Source organism: Drosophila suzukii, chromosome 3 (assembly GCF_043229965.1).
Source record: "Drosophila suzukii chromosome 3, CBGP_Dsuzu_IsoJpt1.0, whole genome shotgun sequence".
Taxonomy (NCBI): Eukaryota; Metazoa; Arthropoda; class Insecta; order Diptera; family Drosophilidae; genus Drosophila; species Drosophila suzukii.
In genome coordinates, this window is record NC_092082.1 from 63,752,136 (window position 1) to 63,766,470 (window position 14,335).

Here is a 14,335-nt window from a genome sequence, read left to right on the forward strand (position 1 = left end):
CGTAGCCTTTGATTCATTAACATTTCGGCAATGTGACTCGCCGGCTTTCTATAAACTCCAACTCCGACCAAGTCTCTCTTAGCCCACCTAAAGCTGGCCTAATGGTCTAGCCAGGTTTACGATTGCGTCTTGTTTTCCATTTGGCCGTCGGCTTATTTACATAGAACATGAGAGCAGCCAGAAGTCTCAGCGCAATTTGCATACAATTGCAACAAGTTTTATCTATTTGTTTGTACAACAAATCTTGAATTTAAAGTAAAATTAAATGTTCTATATAAATTGTGTTTGATAAAACGAACCATTTGAGAAAGTACTACCACTTGCAACCCAAATATAGTTATAAAGCGGGTCCTCTTTTTGAGGGGTATCGGTGTTCAGCAAATACTGATTGACAAATAAACGTGAAATCGAAAACCGAAATTCGGAAATAATATGTTGGTGCACCCTAAGCATCTATTTCAGAATCGAAGTCACGACCCGCTCACGAATCCATCGCCATTGTTAGGTGAAGACCCCGGGAGACACATAATCAACGTGCCGCTGGGATACCCATTGCATTCGGATTGGGTTGAGCTGACACCACCATGTCAGGCGGTAACAAGTCGGGCACACAGACATTAAACTATGGAGGTTAATTTGACTAGGGCCGCCGTTTGTGGTGCTGCCAGATGAATCGCCACGGGCTGACGTGGACACAATGCCGGGCACATTGCTCCAGTGCAACAATGCTGCAACAAAAGACAAAGGATAAGCCGAAGTATATGTGTTCCTGCGGGTGAATGCATGTTTTGAAATCTTAACAGTCCCGGGCCTGTTTTGTATTCCTATTCTGCGCGATATGTGTGTCGGGCAATAAAATGTCTTCCACTTCAAGTTGCAGGCTGCCCGCTTTAAGGGGCAACGTTGCGTATGCGCAATTATTAAATGCAGCATAAGGCCATTTGGCAGTGCAACACGATGCAAGTGAGCGTAATTGCTGCCAGGACCCTCCACTCCCCGCACTGCGAATGTTTTGTCAGTCGATGTTGACGCTATTAACATTTACTTGTGCCGACTGAAAAATGCGCGGCAAATGAACCGTAGAAAGACCTGGAAATAAAAACAGAAAAACAAAAAATGCAGGTCACTGCGATAAGTTGAAGCTTAAATACCCTTTGAAGTAAGCGGAAAAATTACAAATATTTATGTTATTGGGACTATGTTCAAAGCCTAGCTTACTAGTTTGCAAAAAATATTTTTAGGCCACCCAAAGATACCTTTTGAAAAAACTTTAATCGGTGTTTTTGTACAGAATATCTGTCAATACCTCGCTGTGCAACATAGTTGCATTTTCAGATCCACCACATGAACTATATTCTGCCAAAAAATGAAATCAAATCGGTTTTACCCTCTAAGGGGAGATTTAACTTTTTGCGAGGTCCTTAAAAATACCGATTTCTCCCTTCACTAAGTCCCAATTAGTCTTTCTGATGACCAAATTGTGACTAAAATTTGGCAATCTTTTCCATCATCATTAGTTGTAAAAATGGATTTTTAGCCCTCACTAAATCTTTTGTGGCCTGCCGCCATACACAAGAGTCTGCTCGATTTTAAACAATTTTTCGGCTTCTCGCTTCCCATCTAACCGGCCATGCAAATCCGATAACAGCGAAAAAATAAAAGATATGTATAAAAGCATAATAAAAATCGGCGCAATAGCGACCACTACACAACATTGCCGGATGTAGTGAGGACGGGAAGGGTTGGGTTTTCGCCCAAGTAAGGGATGATTGCTCCCGGCCTTCTGGACGTACCGAACCGAACCGATCCCCCGCCCATAGCTTTTTTGCGATGCCTCAATTCAGTTACTTTGCTGCTGTTGCAGTCGCTGTCCAAGTGAATGTGTCTCTGTTCCTGAACACTGAAAGAAAAAACGTATTACCTTTTTTGATATAACAAATTATCAATCTTCTATGACATATGCTTACCTTCGATAGTTAATACATTCGTATGTTATTTTTACATTTATGTTTTTTGATTTCATGTTCTTACAATTTGATATGTTTTAGTTTGATATATTTTAGTATAAACTTTAGTATAAACTTATTAGGTCCAGGAATCTTAATATTCATAAGTAATTTCTTTTAATTGCATCTATATTCTTAAAAATGGATCTCTAAAAAAGCCATAAGTGGTGAACCTTGGTTTTTTCTAGAAAAACATTAAGTGTTTTTAAAGCAGCTATCCTTACTGATTTTTCATAACTATTTTTCGCAGTGCGCCTATCGCTGCATTTCTGGATGGCACACTAATTTGATTTTTTATACAAATCGAGGGAAATTTCCCGCTCTTATTTCGTTATCGAGTTTTGTTTGTTAACGCTTAGCTTGGCGATTTTGGCGCTGGTCTCCCTCTTTTTGCGTTTCATGCAAAACAATTTTGATCACCGCTGCAGTGGCGTGGTGACAGAAATTTGCATTCAATGTCAATTTATGCAAATCCCATTGCCAGACCTGGCGGCACTTGCGGACACTCGCGGATACTGCCGAAGACAAGACAAAACTGTGGCCAATTGTCGAGTTATATGCTAATTATACGGCCATTGCGACTAACCTAAATTTTTCGCGAAGGCGAACACAAGCATGGGAAAATTTAATTCCGTTTGAATTACTTTTGCCCGGGAAACGACAGGAATAAGTTGTGAGCCAGAGCAAGGCGGGCAAAAGGAGAGAAATCACGGAAAATATGAATGGGTCGAGCCACCGGTCAGTGAGGACTGGGCCTCTGCTCGGGACGTGGCCAACAAAACGAACAATAGACCGTAAAATAAGTGCAGAGGCAGCGGGAAGCGGCGGCGGCGTTTAGCCAAGAAAAAAAACTTTGCCAACGCGCGGAAAATCCAACGAAATGAAAAATGAACAAAGTGCCCTAATGGCAGGGCACACGGCCGCTTGTACTCATTTCAGAAAATATAAAAAGAGCCCCCGCCGGAAGGGGAGGCAAAAAAATCAGATTCAATTGAACAGTTAAACTTCCATTAATTGTACGCCCGGTCAGCGCCACGTGGCCCAGACTCCTCAGCCAAGTTCGTTGCCAATCCAATCGCTTTCCACTGCCAACTGTGTCAGTTTCGAATTACAAATGCATGGACTGCTTACCCAAACAGGTCAGCCTGCAAATTCGCGGTGAATTGTGCAGTGGAAGCGGAATCGCCTGGGGGGCGAATCAATTAGATGATTGTATCATTAGGAACAAAAACAGGCGCCCAGGAAATTAACCAACATTTGGGCAGCTAATTGGCTGCCTAAATGGCTCAAGCTGCTCGTGTGGAAATCCATTGAGGGTCCAGGATCCTAAATGCTGTGTCCTGCGTCCTGTGTCCTCAGGACCATCCCGTCTCCAATGAACCGCACAACGTAAAGTGTCGTCTTCCACACTTCATTGAAGGCTGTCAAAAAATTTTCAATTTACCAAATTAGTCGGGCAGATGTGTGGGCCCAAAAACGGAAGATCCCCACACAGGACGAAAAACTCTGGTACAAAAACCCTTGCTTATCTTTAATTTTTCAACATTAAAGAGAAACCTTTTTTTAAAATTCCTTTATTGCTTATGCAGTTTAATATTAAATTGCCTTAACATCAAAAAAGCAACGAAAGTTATTAAAATAATACTTAAAGTATGTTACATCAGTTTTTTAAATATCCTTTAACTTTTGAGCATGTTAAAGATACTCATCCTTTTCTATCAATACAACATTTGAAGTTATTCACAACATGTGATTGAATGTTTTTATAATATTCTTGTTCAAGTCAAAAAGAAAATCATTAACTTGGCCTAATTACAAGTGGTTCAACTTTCCTTAGAAGTATTTATTTTATAATTGTTTTAGTATTATAGAGCGCGTAGTATTTTTTTTCGGTCAGTGCAGCAGCCGGAAAAGAAATTAGTATTAAGTGAAATGTAATGATGACAACGGCAACTGAGAATCGCCAGCTGACAATAATGAGCTGGCCGGGCACAAAAGAATCCGCTTTCTTAAGCTCCTTTCGACAATTACAGCGATGAGGACTGATGGGAAAAACCATTGGCGCAGTTAAGCGCATTTTTTACAGCAAACTTTTCACTCAGGCGGCAGAGAAAAATGAAAACCAATACGCATAAATAATAAAAAAGAGCATTAAATGGGGGAGAGGGCGCAAGTGAAAACATAAATCATTGACTCTGAAATGAAAAGCTTTGCGCAACAAGTCGTCGAAACAATAAAAAACCAAGGAACCGCCCCTAAAACCCGCTCAGAAACCCATCTCGGTTGGTTCAAAAAGGTGTCAGCGTACATTTGACCGACAGCAATGAAATATATGTTAAATTGAAAAAAAATTAGAATTAATGGCTTTCGAAATGTAAGGCAGCGGAAGGAAAAACGAAGCTTCAAGCCACAGAAATGAGAGGAAAATACATCAAATTGAACTTTATTTAAAGGGAATTGTCACGTGCAAAGAGGCATTACATTTCCGATCTAATAAAATATATTTTTGTGTAGTACATCACACTGCAGCTTAGAATAAATACCATAAGCTGATTAAACTAAGTCGGCTATATTTTGACCACGTCAAAATGAACAGCAAATTGCTAGTGATTTTGGCTAATCCGAACTCAGTAAATAACAATTTATTTGTTACTTGCTTATCCTAGCTTTGTACATACCCATACAACACAATTAAAATAAATGTTAAGTACACAAAATGCTACAATTATAAATGTATTCGTTTTTCCCCTTTCAGAGTCCGAACTGCTGAAATTTATTCATTGCCATAATCCGCACAGTCAATTAAAGCGTTTTTCAAGAAGCAGGTCAATTACCATCGCGATTATTTATTTTTATGAAAGTTTTTGCCGGGGCGCAAACAACTCTTGACTTGCTGTCTGATGCAAAGTGATTGATGCCCAATAAGATATTAAAACCGGCATTTTTTGCCTCTTTTCGAGCCGAACTAATGACTCTCAAAGCCCCTGACCAGTTTAAACATTTATTTAAAAGGTTTTTTCCCAGGGCTTGGCCGCTTTGACAGGGAATCGAGAGTAAAAAGCGAAAAACAGCCGCTCGCATGTAAATGCCGCAATGTAACACGCTTGTCGGCGTCAACAAGCTCGGCGAAGTTTTACGCATAATTTTATTTACACACGGTCGCAGGCACACAAGCGTACACTCCTTCACAATGCGTATAAATTATGTCAAAAGCGCACACGTGTGCCTGTGTGTGTGCGTTTGTTTGTGTGTGTGAGGTCCTTTTGTGGCCCCGTTTTTGCAGCACACTTTTCAGCGCATTGAGCGTTTCCCTTTTGGCAGTCGGCAAATAATTGAAAGCTTAGCTTGCATGCACAACTCGCCTACGTTTATTACTCGACAGCTATTGAAAAACTAGGAAAACTAAACTACATTATAAATAGCGCGGGGTCGTCAACGGGGAAGTCGCAGAACAGGCTCGGCCAGGTGTTCAAGGCAAGAAGTAGTGCTGCAAAGAAGGAACGGGGTCTCGGCTTAGGGATTTTGGCCATCTGGGTTATGCCCACCTTGGGATCGGCCTTCTTCCAGCACTGGTGGAACCACCAGGCCTTGTGGCACAGGGTGTCGCCCTCCGGATGGACGCAGCCCTTCGACATGTCCATCAGCTTGTCCCGCACCGAAAGTGGAACCGTGGCGAACAGCTTCTCCAGGTGCACGTCCCCGTTCTCGTCCACCACCTCGATCTCGTGGAAGAAGCAGTTCATGTAGCACTTCAGCTTCTCGTCCTCGTGAATCTCGCCGTCGCTGAACTCCTTAATGGCAGCTGCAAAAAAAATATTTTTAAATATGCAAAATAAATAATAAATAATAATTTATAAGAAATCTTAAATTGTTGGGATGGGAATTCTCAAAAATAACATTACCCTTAAAAGTGCACAAGTTATGAACACCTCTGCTAAATATATTCTGAGAATCGATTATTATTTCAATTTGCTTTGTCTTGATACTTATCATCCCCACACAGAGAGAATTCTGACGTTCTCATCAGAGTTGAAAATGTTCCTTAAAATATAACGACATTCTTAAAGTTGAAAATATTTACTAAGTGCTTGAATCAAGTTGATTTGTGGTACTTACATTCTTTATCTCAACAATTAAACAAATAGTCCAGTCAGTTATATACATTTATTAAAAAGTTGTTAGGTAAACTCAATTTAACTTGTCCCCTCTCACCATTATGTTCTGATATTGAGAACATTGAACCCATAATGTACATCCACGGTTCTTAAGAACGAATGTTCTCAATTTAAGAATAATGTACTTGAATATTTCTTTCTTTACCAATTACCAATATAACCCAAGGCAATTCGGAACATACCCATGCTAAAACAGCATAATGATCTTAGTCTGCTAATACTTCTGATATATTAATAAAACAAGGAAGAACGCTATAGTCGAGTACCTCGACTATCAGATACCCGTTACTCAAAGGGAAATGGAGATATGCAAGCAGCAAAGCGAGATTAAAATGCGCCATCTACCGGCGGTAGACAGATTTAAGCGTTATGGGCGTTAGAGTGGACGTGGCAAATTTATTTTTGGATCAATCGATAGGTATTGACGACACCAATACATTTCAGTTAAAATTTTTTATCTAGCATGCAAATTGTGGGCGTCACAGGTTTTCGCGGTTTGTGGGCGTTTAAGTGGGCGTGGCAAACTTTTTTTTAGGTCAATCGATAGGTATTGATGAGAACAATACATTTCAGTTAAAATTTTTTATCTAGCATCAAAACTGTAGGAGTTACAGTTTTAGGCGGTTTGTGGGCGTTAGAGTGGGCGTGGCAGTCTACTGAAACAAACTTGCGCTGCGTAAGAAGCTCAGGAATCTGTACGCCAAATCTCAATAGCCTAGCTCTCATAGTTTCCGAGATCTCAGCGTTCATCCGGACAGACAGACGGACAGACGGACAGACGGACAGACGGACAGACGGACAGACGGACAGACGGACAGACGGACATGGCTAGATCGACTCGGCTAGTGATCCTGATCAAGAATATATATACTTTATGGGGTCGGAAACGCTTCCTTCTGCCTGTTACATACTTTCCGACGAATCTAGTATACCCTTTTACTCTACGAGTAACGGGTATAATTATACACTCAGACTAACCTCAGCGGTCCTACAATTGTATTATTTGATTACAAAAGGTATCCTAAATTAGTCAACTTGATGGGGGACAACTTCATTGAATTTTAGTGGTTTCAAATTTTACTTAGTATTACTAAATACCCGACGACAACCCCTGGATGGATGCAAATTTAGCACATGGCTGAGGGTGCGATAAGTGCTCGCCCGCGATGGCTGCAATTATGGGCTCGCTTTCGGCCAAGGACCTGACCATTACCATTGCAACTCACCCTCGGAGACGCCCGTCTTCTCCACACACGAGTCGTGGAAGGGCTTGGCCATTTTCAGGATGCCCGGCGGTGGATACTGCAATTAAAAATTGTTGCTTAAGTGGGCGTGGCAGCGGGCGGGGCGGCGGCGGAGGCGCAACAGCGCGGCCGGGCACTTCATTAACCCACGTTCTCGTCACGCTGCGCCGCAGCCGGCGGCAGGATCAGCGCTCCGCTGAGCAGCGACAAGGCGATTAAAAGGACAGACGCACTGACACGCCGACCAAAGCCATTCAAAGCCATTTTAATGTGGCTCTTTCCGTTCCGCTCCCTTCCGTCCGGTCCGTCCGTGAAACAGCAAAAATTGTTCCCTGCCTCGGCCTTGTTTGCGAATTCTGAATAAAACAAAAACAAGCCCTGGAAAAATAAACGAGAAACGTGAAACGTGAAACAAAAGCGGCGATGCATAGCAGAGTACACGGCCCAGGACGAGGGCAAGCGTCGGAAGGACAAGAACGAGAATCCGAATAAGGATGGGGACTGGCATGGGATGTGGAGGAGGAGGCAGATGCTGTTGACGACGATGTGCCACGCGTGACAGCTGGACAATGACAATGGGCGTGGCAGTGTGTGGGTACACTGAGGGGAAAGCTCCATTAAGGGCTAACAATAGAATACTTTACTCGAGTTGGTGTCATTCCCTGAATATTTCCCTTTCCCTTAATTATATTGCTAGGAATTCAGAATAAATGAAATACAATTTCTTCCGATAAATTATTTTATAAGGGATGCTGCATAAATCTCTACAGTTCTGAAACAACTTCTGAAGACGTCTAAAAGTATGCTGTAAAGAAATAATGATTGATTTTTTTCAATTTCGGACTCAAGTGTTGCATACTTTTAGACACCTTTATATCTAAAGGTATTATTTATGTAAAACTGGATCCCTGGGTTGTTCGAATCTATGTTTAATATATATAGATTTATATTTGGCACCAAAATTACTCATAGTGTAAGGTTGTGTTTTTCTAAGCCCCAGCGTTTTTCCTTCCTTTTCGCAACTTTTGTTCTTGTGTTTTCTTATATTTTGTATTTTTTGAAAGCCACGAAAACCAAGAAAAAAATCATTTGTTTCTTGCCAGCTCAGCGCACGCTAAATTAATTCCAACCGCTGATGGCCGAACAAAAAGCGACCGCCAAAACGGAAACGGAACTGTGCCCGAGACGTCAGCGAAGTCGTCACAAGACTACAATTGTCGTGTTCCGTCTGACAAACACATGCCCACGTGGCATGCCCCCGCTCCGACCACTCCTCCCTCATAGGACTCTTCAACCCACCCGTTCCTTGAAGTCCTTCGCTCAGGTCGACTGTGATATATTGCCTAACCCAGGATTCGAGGATTCGGGGATTCAGGGATTCGGGGATTCCTTATGATGTATGATGGGCGGCAATGGACATTTTTTACGAGCCAAGTGAGGTTCACTTTTTATTTAAAAGCATATTTCCTCTTAAGAAAAATGTATGCACTGAGAACGGGCTGATCTGTAAGCATTATAATTATTGAAAGTGTCAAGGGAAAAAGCTTGAAAAGTATTTAATACATTTTGTCAAGGGTTGAGCTTACAGAAAAAAGATCTATTATAGCACCTGGCTTATATGGGAGTTCTTTAGAGCTTATTATTTGAAACACATTTCATTTTAAAAATCAGAAGCAGAATGTGGCTACAGAAGTTTAAGGAGTAATCTTGCTATGAGGACTGGATATCCCAGCTGAACGCCGATCCTCTTACACTTTTCAGCGGATGCCAGGGTATCAAAATATAAAATTTCCCATTCGTTCGCTTCGTTTGAAATTGTACAACCGAAATACGCAAAACAAAGACTTCAACTTGTGCACAACTGTCACTTTTGTTTCATCAAATGTCAACGCAACAACCGAAACAAAGCCACAAAACGACATTCGCCCCTCAACTCACACACTCTCGCACACTCGCACACTCGCACAAAAATGGAGGACGAATGAAATTACAGCAACAGCACATTTTTGTAGAATGAATGGAGGTTTGTGCGAATACGAGTAGGAATACGTATACGTATACGTATACGTATCGCAGTTGTGTGCGGCAGGAACGATGGATGGTTTTTTAATTGCCATTTCAATTTTCGTGTTGCAACGCGTCGTTTGCCTATGCTTGGGCAACCTTCGACCTCTCATTCGCCTTCGACCTGGCGGAAGGGTGGTCCTGGCCCCACCCCCTTTTCAGGTCCTTTTCCTGTTCAGGAACTGGCAGCCGGTCCTTCGCCCAACCACTATGCCGTACCGTTCGCTTTTAGCAGGAGTAGTTATGTCGAAAATTCGATACTGCACACACACGACACGCAAGAATTGTTTGACAACCGCAGTCACAATTGAATTTGCTTTATTGCCGTTTGCAGCGTTTGGCTTTTATATTGATTTTGGCCAAGTTCACAAGACCACAACTGACTGCCGCACTCAGTTATCGGGCCAATTGACGCTCCATGCCGAGGCGAATGTCTCTATAATGGCATCGCCCATATAAGTGCAGGGCCAACTCGAGGACCACGCCCCCTGGCGTGTCTGTAATCATTAGGCGGAGAATTCCAGCGTACACTCGAAATGGCGCTCGCTGGGAAGAAAGAGCTCTCCATCGACTTACAAATAGCCTCATTAGGTGTTAAATATTTATTTAGTCTAAAATTACTGTTCATTTTCTAATTTATTTCTAAAAAAATAGTTTAAAACAATACCAACCGTTTCAGATAAAAACATAATACAAAATTGATTGAAAAAATAAAAAATTAAATTTTAAAATAACAGAACTCATTTGGAATTTTTATATGTATTATAAGTGGAGAACTGGAACAAAACCTCCTACTCATTCGGAAAAGTACAAATTGTAAAACTAGAAATATCTCAAGCAATGTATTTTTAAGTGGTTTAAGGTAAAACAAAGTTGGCTGATTTCGACTCATCCGCAACTTGGCCTGAAAGCAAATAATAACGTCGATCCGAGAATGCGCCCACTAAAATGCTTTTCTGAGTGCACAAATGTTTTGTGGGTCAAACCAATGCAGGCTAAATCAACTTCCGAGGCAGACGAGGCGAAAGAAATGCAAAACGGAAAGTTCCAGGCTGCAAAAGTAATCAAGGTAAAGCAATCCCCTCAATGGCCAGTTGGAGCTTTTGTTGTCCATCCAGGCTAGACGGACAGATTCTGTAAGTAGCTCAATATCGGAGGGCTCTTCCCGAGTGGAAATCCACTTGAACTTGTTCGAATGGATGCAGCAGATGCTGCCTTATCTAAACAACCAACAGGTAAATTAAGTTGAATCAGCCCAATTGAAGTGCAGGGTGGCAAACGATCTCAGCCAATTTATTTCCTCTCCATTTTTCCCCATTTTCAAAAGTATGTTTTGAATTTGGGCTGCACTTCTTTTGAACAACTTTTAGTTGTCTACAAATTTCCATTTAAATTGTAGTTTCTCTTAAAGAATTCCTATAGAAAACATGTTAATTGTCACAGTAAAAAACCCATATTAATAAAGGAAGAAGGCCCAGAAAATATTTAATATTAGAATCAATGCTAACTTTAATTTAAAATATTTTTTAAAATATAGTTTATTATTCCTGACACCATTTAATAATGACTACGCATATCACACCCAACTTGTAACTTAAATAAATCCACTGAAACCACTCAGAACCCCTAAAAATATCTTCCCTGAAATGTCTATGGTAAATAGGTCCTTAGACCAAGAAGTAGTGGACAGGATCAGCCTTCTTCCAGCACTGATGGAACCACCAGGCCTTGTGGCACAGAGTGTCGCCATCAGGATGCATGCATCCCTTGGAGGCCTCCATCAATATGTTCCTCAGCTTTTCTCCTGGTATCGCGTTGAACAGCTTCTCCATGTGGACATCACCTTTGTCGTCGACCACCTCGAACTCGTGGAAGAGGCAGTTCATGTAGCATTTAAGGGCCTCGTCCTCGTGTATTTGGCCATCGCTGAACTCCTTAATGGCCTCTGTGGGGCATATACATTTTTTAATAATTGTTTTATGGTCAAAATCATCAATAAACCCTCTCCAAGGGATAACTCACCATCGGTTACGCCTGTTTTGGGTGCACATATGTCATGGTAGTGCTTTGCCAATTTGAGAATCGTTGGCGGAGGCCACTGACAGATAATACCAAGATAATTATTAGTAATTGGAAACCCTGGTTTCCACCGGACAAACCTCAGCATCGCGCCGTGGCTCCTGGGCAGCGGCACAGCCGAAGAGAAATACCAGCAGGGCCAGGTATTGGATCATTTTGAAACTACAATGAATGGCCAGAGGGTCGGGAATGCCCTTTTATGAGATTGCCGGGGCTCCATTTCAATATTCAGCGCCGTGATGACTGTCATTAGAAAACGCACACTAATTGCAGGCTGCCATTTGCAATCGAATTGCGAATCCATTTGGCAGCACGCAAGGCAAATGAATAAATGACAGCCCATACAGAGCGGCAATTGATAGCCGGCTGCCAAATGGAGAACTAAAAACTAGAAACACACAAATTAAGCAATGATTGTATGTGGCCGGGACCTGCAATTTTTGAGTGTCATCCCCAACACGCCGAACTGGTTCATTGCGATCTGGGCCTGCCTGGTTTTGAAATACTTTATTTCTGTGGGCGGTGCAGCACGCACGCATTACGATTGTACGGCCTTTATTGTGTGGGGGAAACATGTCATAAAAGTCAAATATCGCTCCACCAAAAAACGTATGTCAAATTCAATTCCAATTTGCGTTTCTTTTGACACGCCGACATCAGCACATTCGCGTAGACAATGCGAAATATTTCAAATACCGAACATAACTCAATTGCCTTGAAGTTGAGCACTGAAAGGGGCCATCAATCAAGGTAACTCCTGGAAATATATTAACATTTTTCAATCACCTCTGGTTAAGGTTGTAGATTGAAAGGTGAACGCGAACTGTTTTGGGTAACAAATAGATGCGTTCTATTTTAAAGCAGGAAAGATTTACTATTCTAATCAACTGCCTTAAAGGCAGTCTTTGATTCCTTCTCATTCTAGCTTACTTCAGGGTAACCCAATAATGAATTTCCGCAAAAGGAAGTATACATACTTTTTTAAAACCTTTTTAGTTTATTTTATTATTTGTATTTTCACCAAAGAAATCTTTGTTTGAACATTTTTAAAGTTTTTTTAATGCCCTCGCTATTGATTCTATTTTAAGCGTATTCTGTTTTTCAACGTCTCAATTCAAGCTCTCTTTTCACTAAAAAGATTTTTTCAATACAATTTAAATAATTTAATTGAAATTTATTTTTAATTGAAATTAAATACAAAGAGTAGATGTTGAAGCAAAGATAACATTTTTAATTTGATTAAAGCCTGTCTGACATTCCTCTTTGTTGGTTTTGCTACTTTGTTGATTTAAATTGGAAGTGTCGAAACTAGGTTTATTTTATTGCGACACATTGAGCTCTTAAAATTGGGTAATTCTTGGTTATTCAATAAATATAAAGGCAAGGGTAAATGATTTATGTTGCATAAGTTCTTAATGTCAAAGTATTAAGCTAATTGGTAGATTCATAGCTCTCTAGCTTTGTGGGTCTCCTCCTGGACTCTTTCAGCCTGGTTGTCTATGTTCTAATGGCAATCGGATTCCAGAGCAGCGCACTTCAATCAGCCATGAAATCAAAGCAATTTCTATGCGCTGCTCTCAATCAGCAATGCAAGCGCATCCGCGGAACTCGTGACCCGATGCAACGCAACTGCAGCATTTGCAGCAAGTGCAATTGCAGTGGCGGCAGCAACATCAGCATCAAATGCAACGGCAACAGCAGTTGCTTTCGCCATCGGGCGAATGCGGAATATAATTATGAGGATGCAGCTCGCCTGCAGCTGGCTGTCGGCCACATATTAATTTTATTATGACGCTATTAATGCTTGTCGATGCATAAAATTATAGATGCGCTCTTTAGATAGCGCTAATTAAATAATTAAATATGCTTTAGGTCATTGCCAGTCAGCCGATTTATGAGCGCCATCGATCAGGCGCGACAATTATGCAATTCCAGATGGCAACAGCTTGGTAAAATGTATTTCTCATTTTTCTTATTTTATTCATTACTCCCCTTCTCTTTTTATTACTTGCATGCCCTGATCCAATTTGAAACAAATTGTTAGCAATGTTATAAAAAATAAATCCTAAGTGCACTCCAGCTCTGTCTTGCCTTCTCAAAATCTAATGCTGCAGCTATGTTCCATCTTGCTACTCTGACTTAGATCTAAATTAGATCACTGAAAAAAGGATTACCTGGATAAAAAACAAATACGATACAATTTTTAAGCAAGAAATGAATACAGATGTTTGGGAAACTGAATAAAAGATATTCACATTTTAAATGCCTCATTGTACTACAGAACTGTCTCTTAAGTTTTCCAAAATAAAACTTTTAGTTAAAGAAATATCTTAGCTCTCAAGCATTGAACAAACATTTTCGCCAAGTGTATTGCACATAATAATTCCCCTTCTGAACTTAGCTTGCTTCTTTGATGCTTAACTGGCATGGTGACGAATAACCTGGCATCTGAAGCTCATCCTGTTTATCTCGGAGGTAGCAGCGAATTCTTTTCCTTTCATTTCCTTGAAGACGAATTGACTGAGTTGTTCAGATATTTAGCTAACAAAAATGAATATCCGGGTTAAAATAAATAAAAAGTATCTGAAGCATTAAATGCTTTCTGCACACCGTTTTAATCCAAATGCATTGCGATTGCTCGCCAAGATGACGAGCTAATATTTTAATCCAATGAAGCAAGCTTGTTACCCGATTCGGGGCAACGAAATTGGCAAAAATAAGTTTGACGACATCTGACTGAGGCGGAGGTCACACGTGACAGCGATGG

The 14,335-nt window shown here is 41.0% G+C and overlaps 2 protein-coding genes across 2 annotated transcripts; both read right to left on the minus strand.

Annotated features, from left to right (window-relative positions):
* Positions 1 to 5,351: 5,351 nt before the first annotated feature.
* On the minus strand, positions 5,352 to 9,912 carry Obp83a (Odorant-binding protein 83a). Its single transcript, XM_017080453.4, has 5 exons — positions 9,709 to 9,912; positions 7,576 to 7,803; positions 7,408 to 7,483; positions 5,552 to 5,808; positions 5,352 to 5,493 (listed from the first exon to the last, which is right to left on the minus strand). The coding sequence occupies exons 2-5, from the start codon at positions 7,687 to 7,689 to the stop codon at positions 5,476 to 5,478; spliced, it is 465 nt and encodes a 154-aa protein (XP_016935942.3). The 5' UTR covers positions 7,690 to 7,803; positions 9,709 to 9,912; the 3' UTR covers positions 5,352 to 5,475.
* Positions 9,913 to 10,973: 1,061 nt separating this feature from the next.
* On the minus strand, positions 10,974 to 11,793 carry Obp83b (Odorant-binding protein 83b). The gene is made up of 3 exons (XM_036819246.3): positions 11,649 to 11,793; positions 11,512 to 11,587; positions 10,974 to 11,434 (listed from the first exon to the last, which is right to left on the minus strand). The coding sequence occupies exons 1-3, from the start codon at positions 11,721 to 11,723 to the stop codon at positions 11,157 to 11,159; spliced, it is 429 nt and encodes a 142-aa protein (XP_036675141.2). The 5' UTR covers positions 11,724 to 11,793; the 3' UTR covers positions 10,974 to 11,156.
* Between the last annotated feature and the right edge of the window lie 2,542 nt (positions 11,794 to 14,335).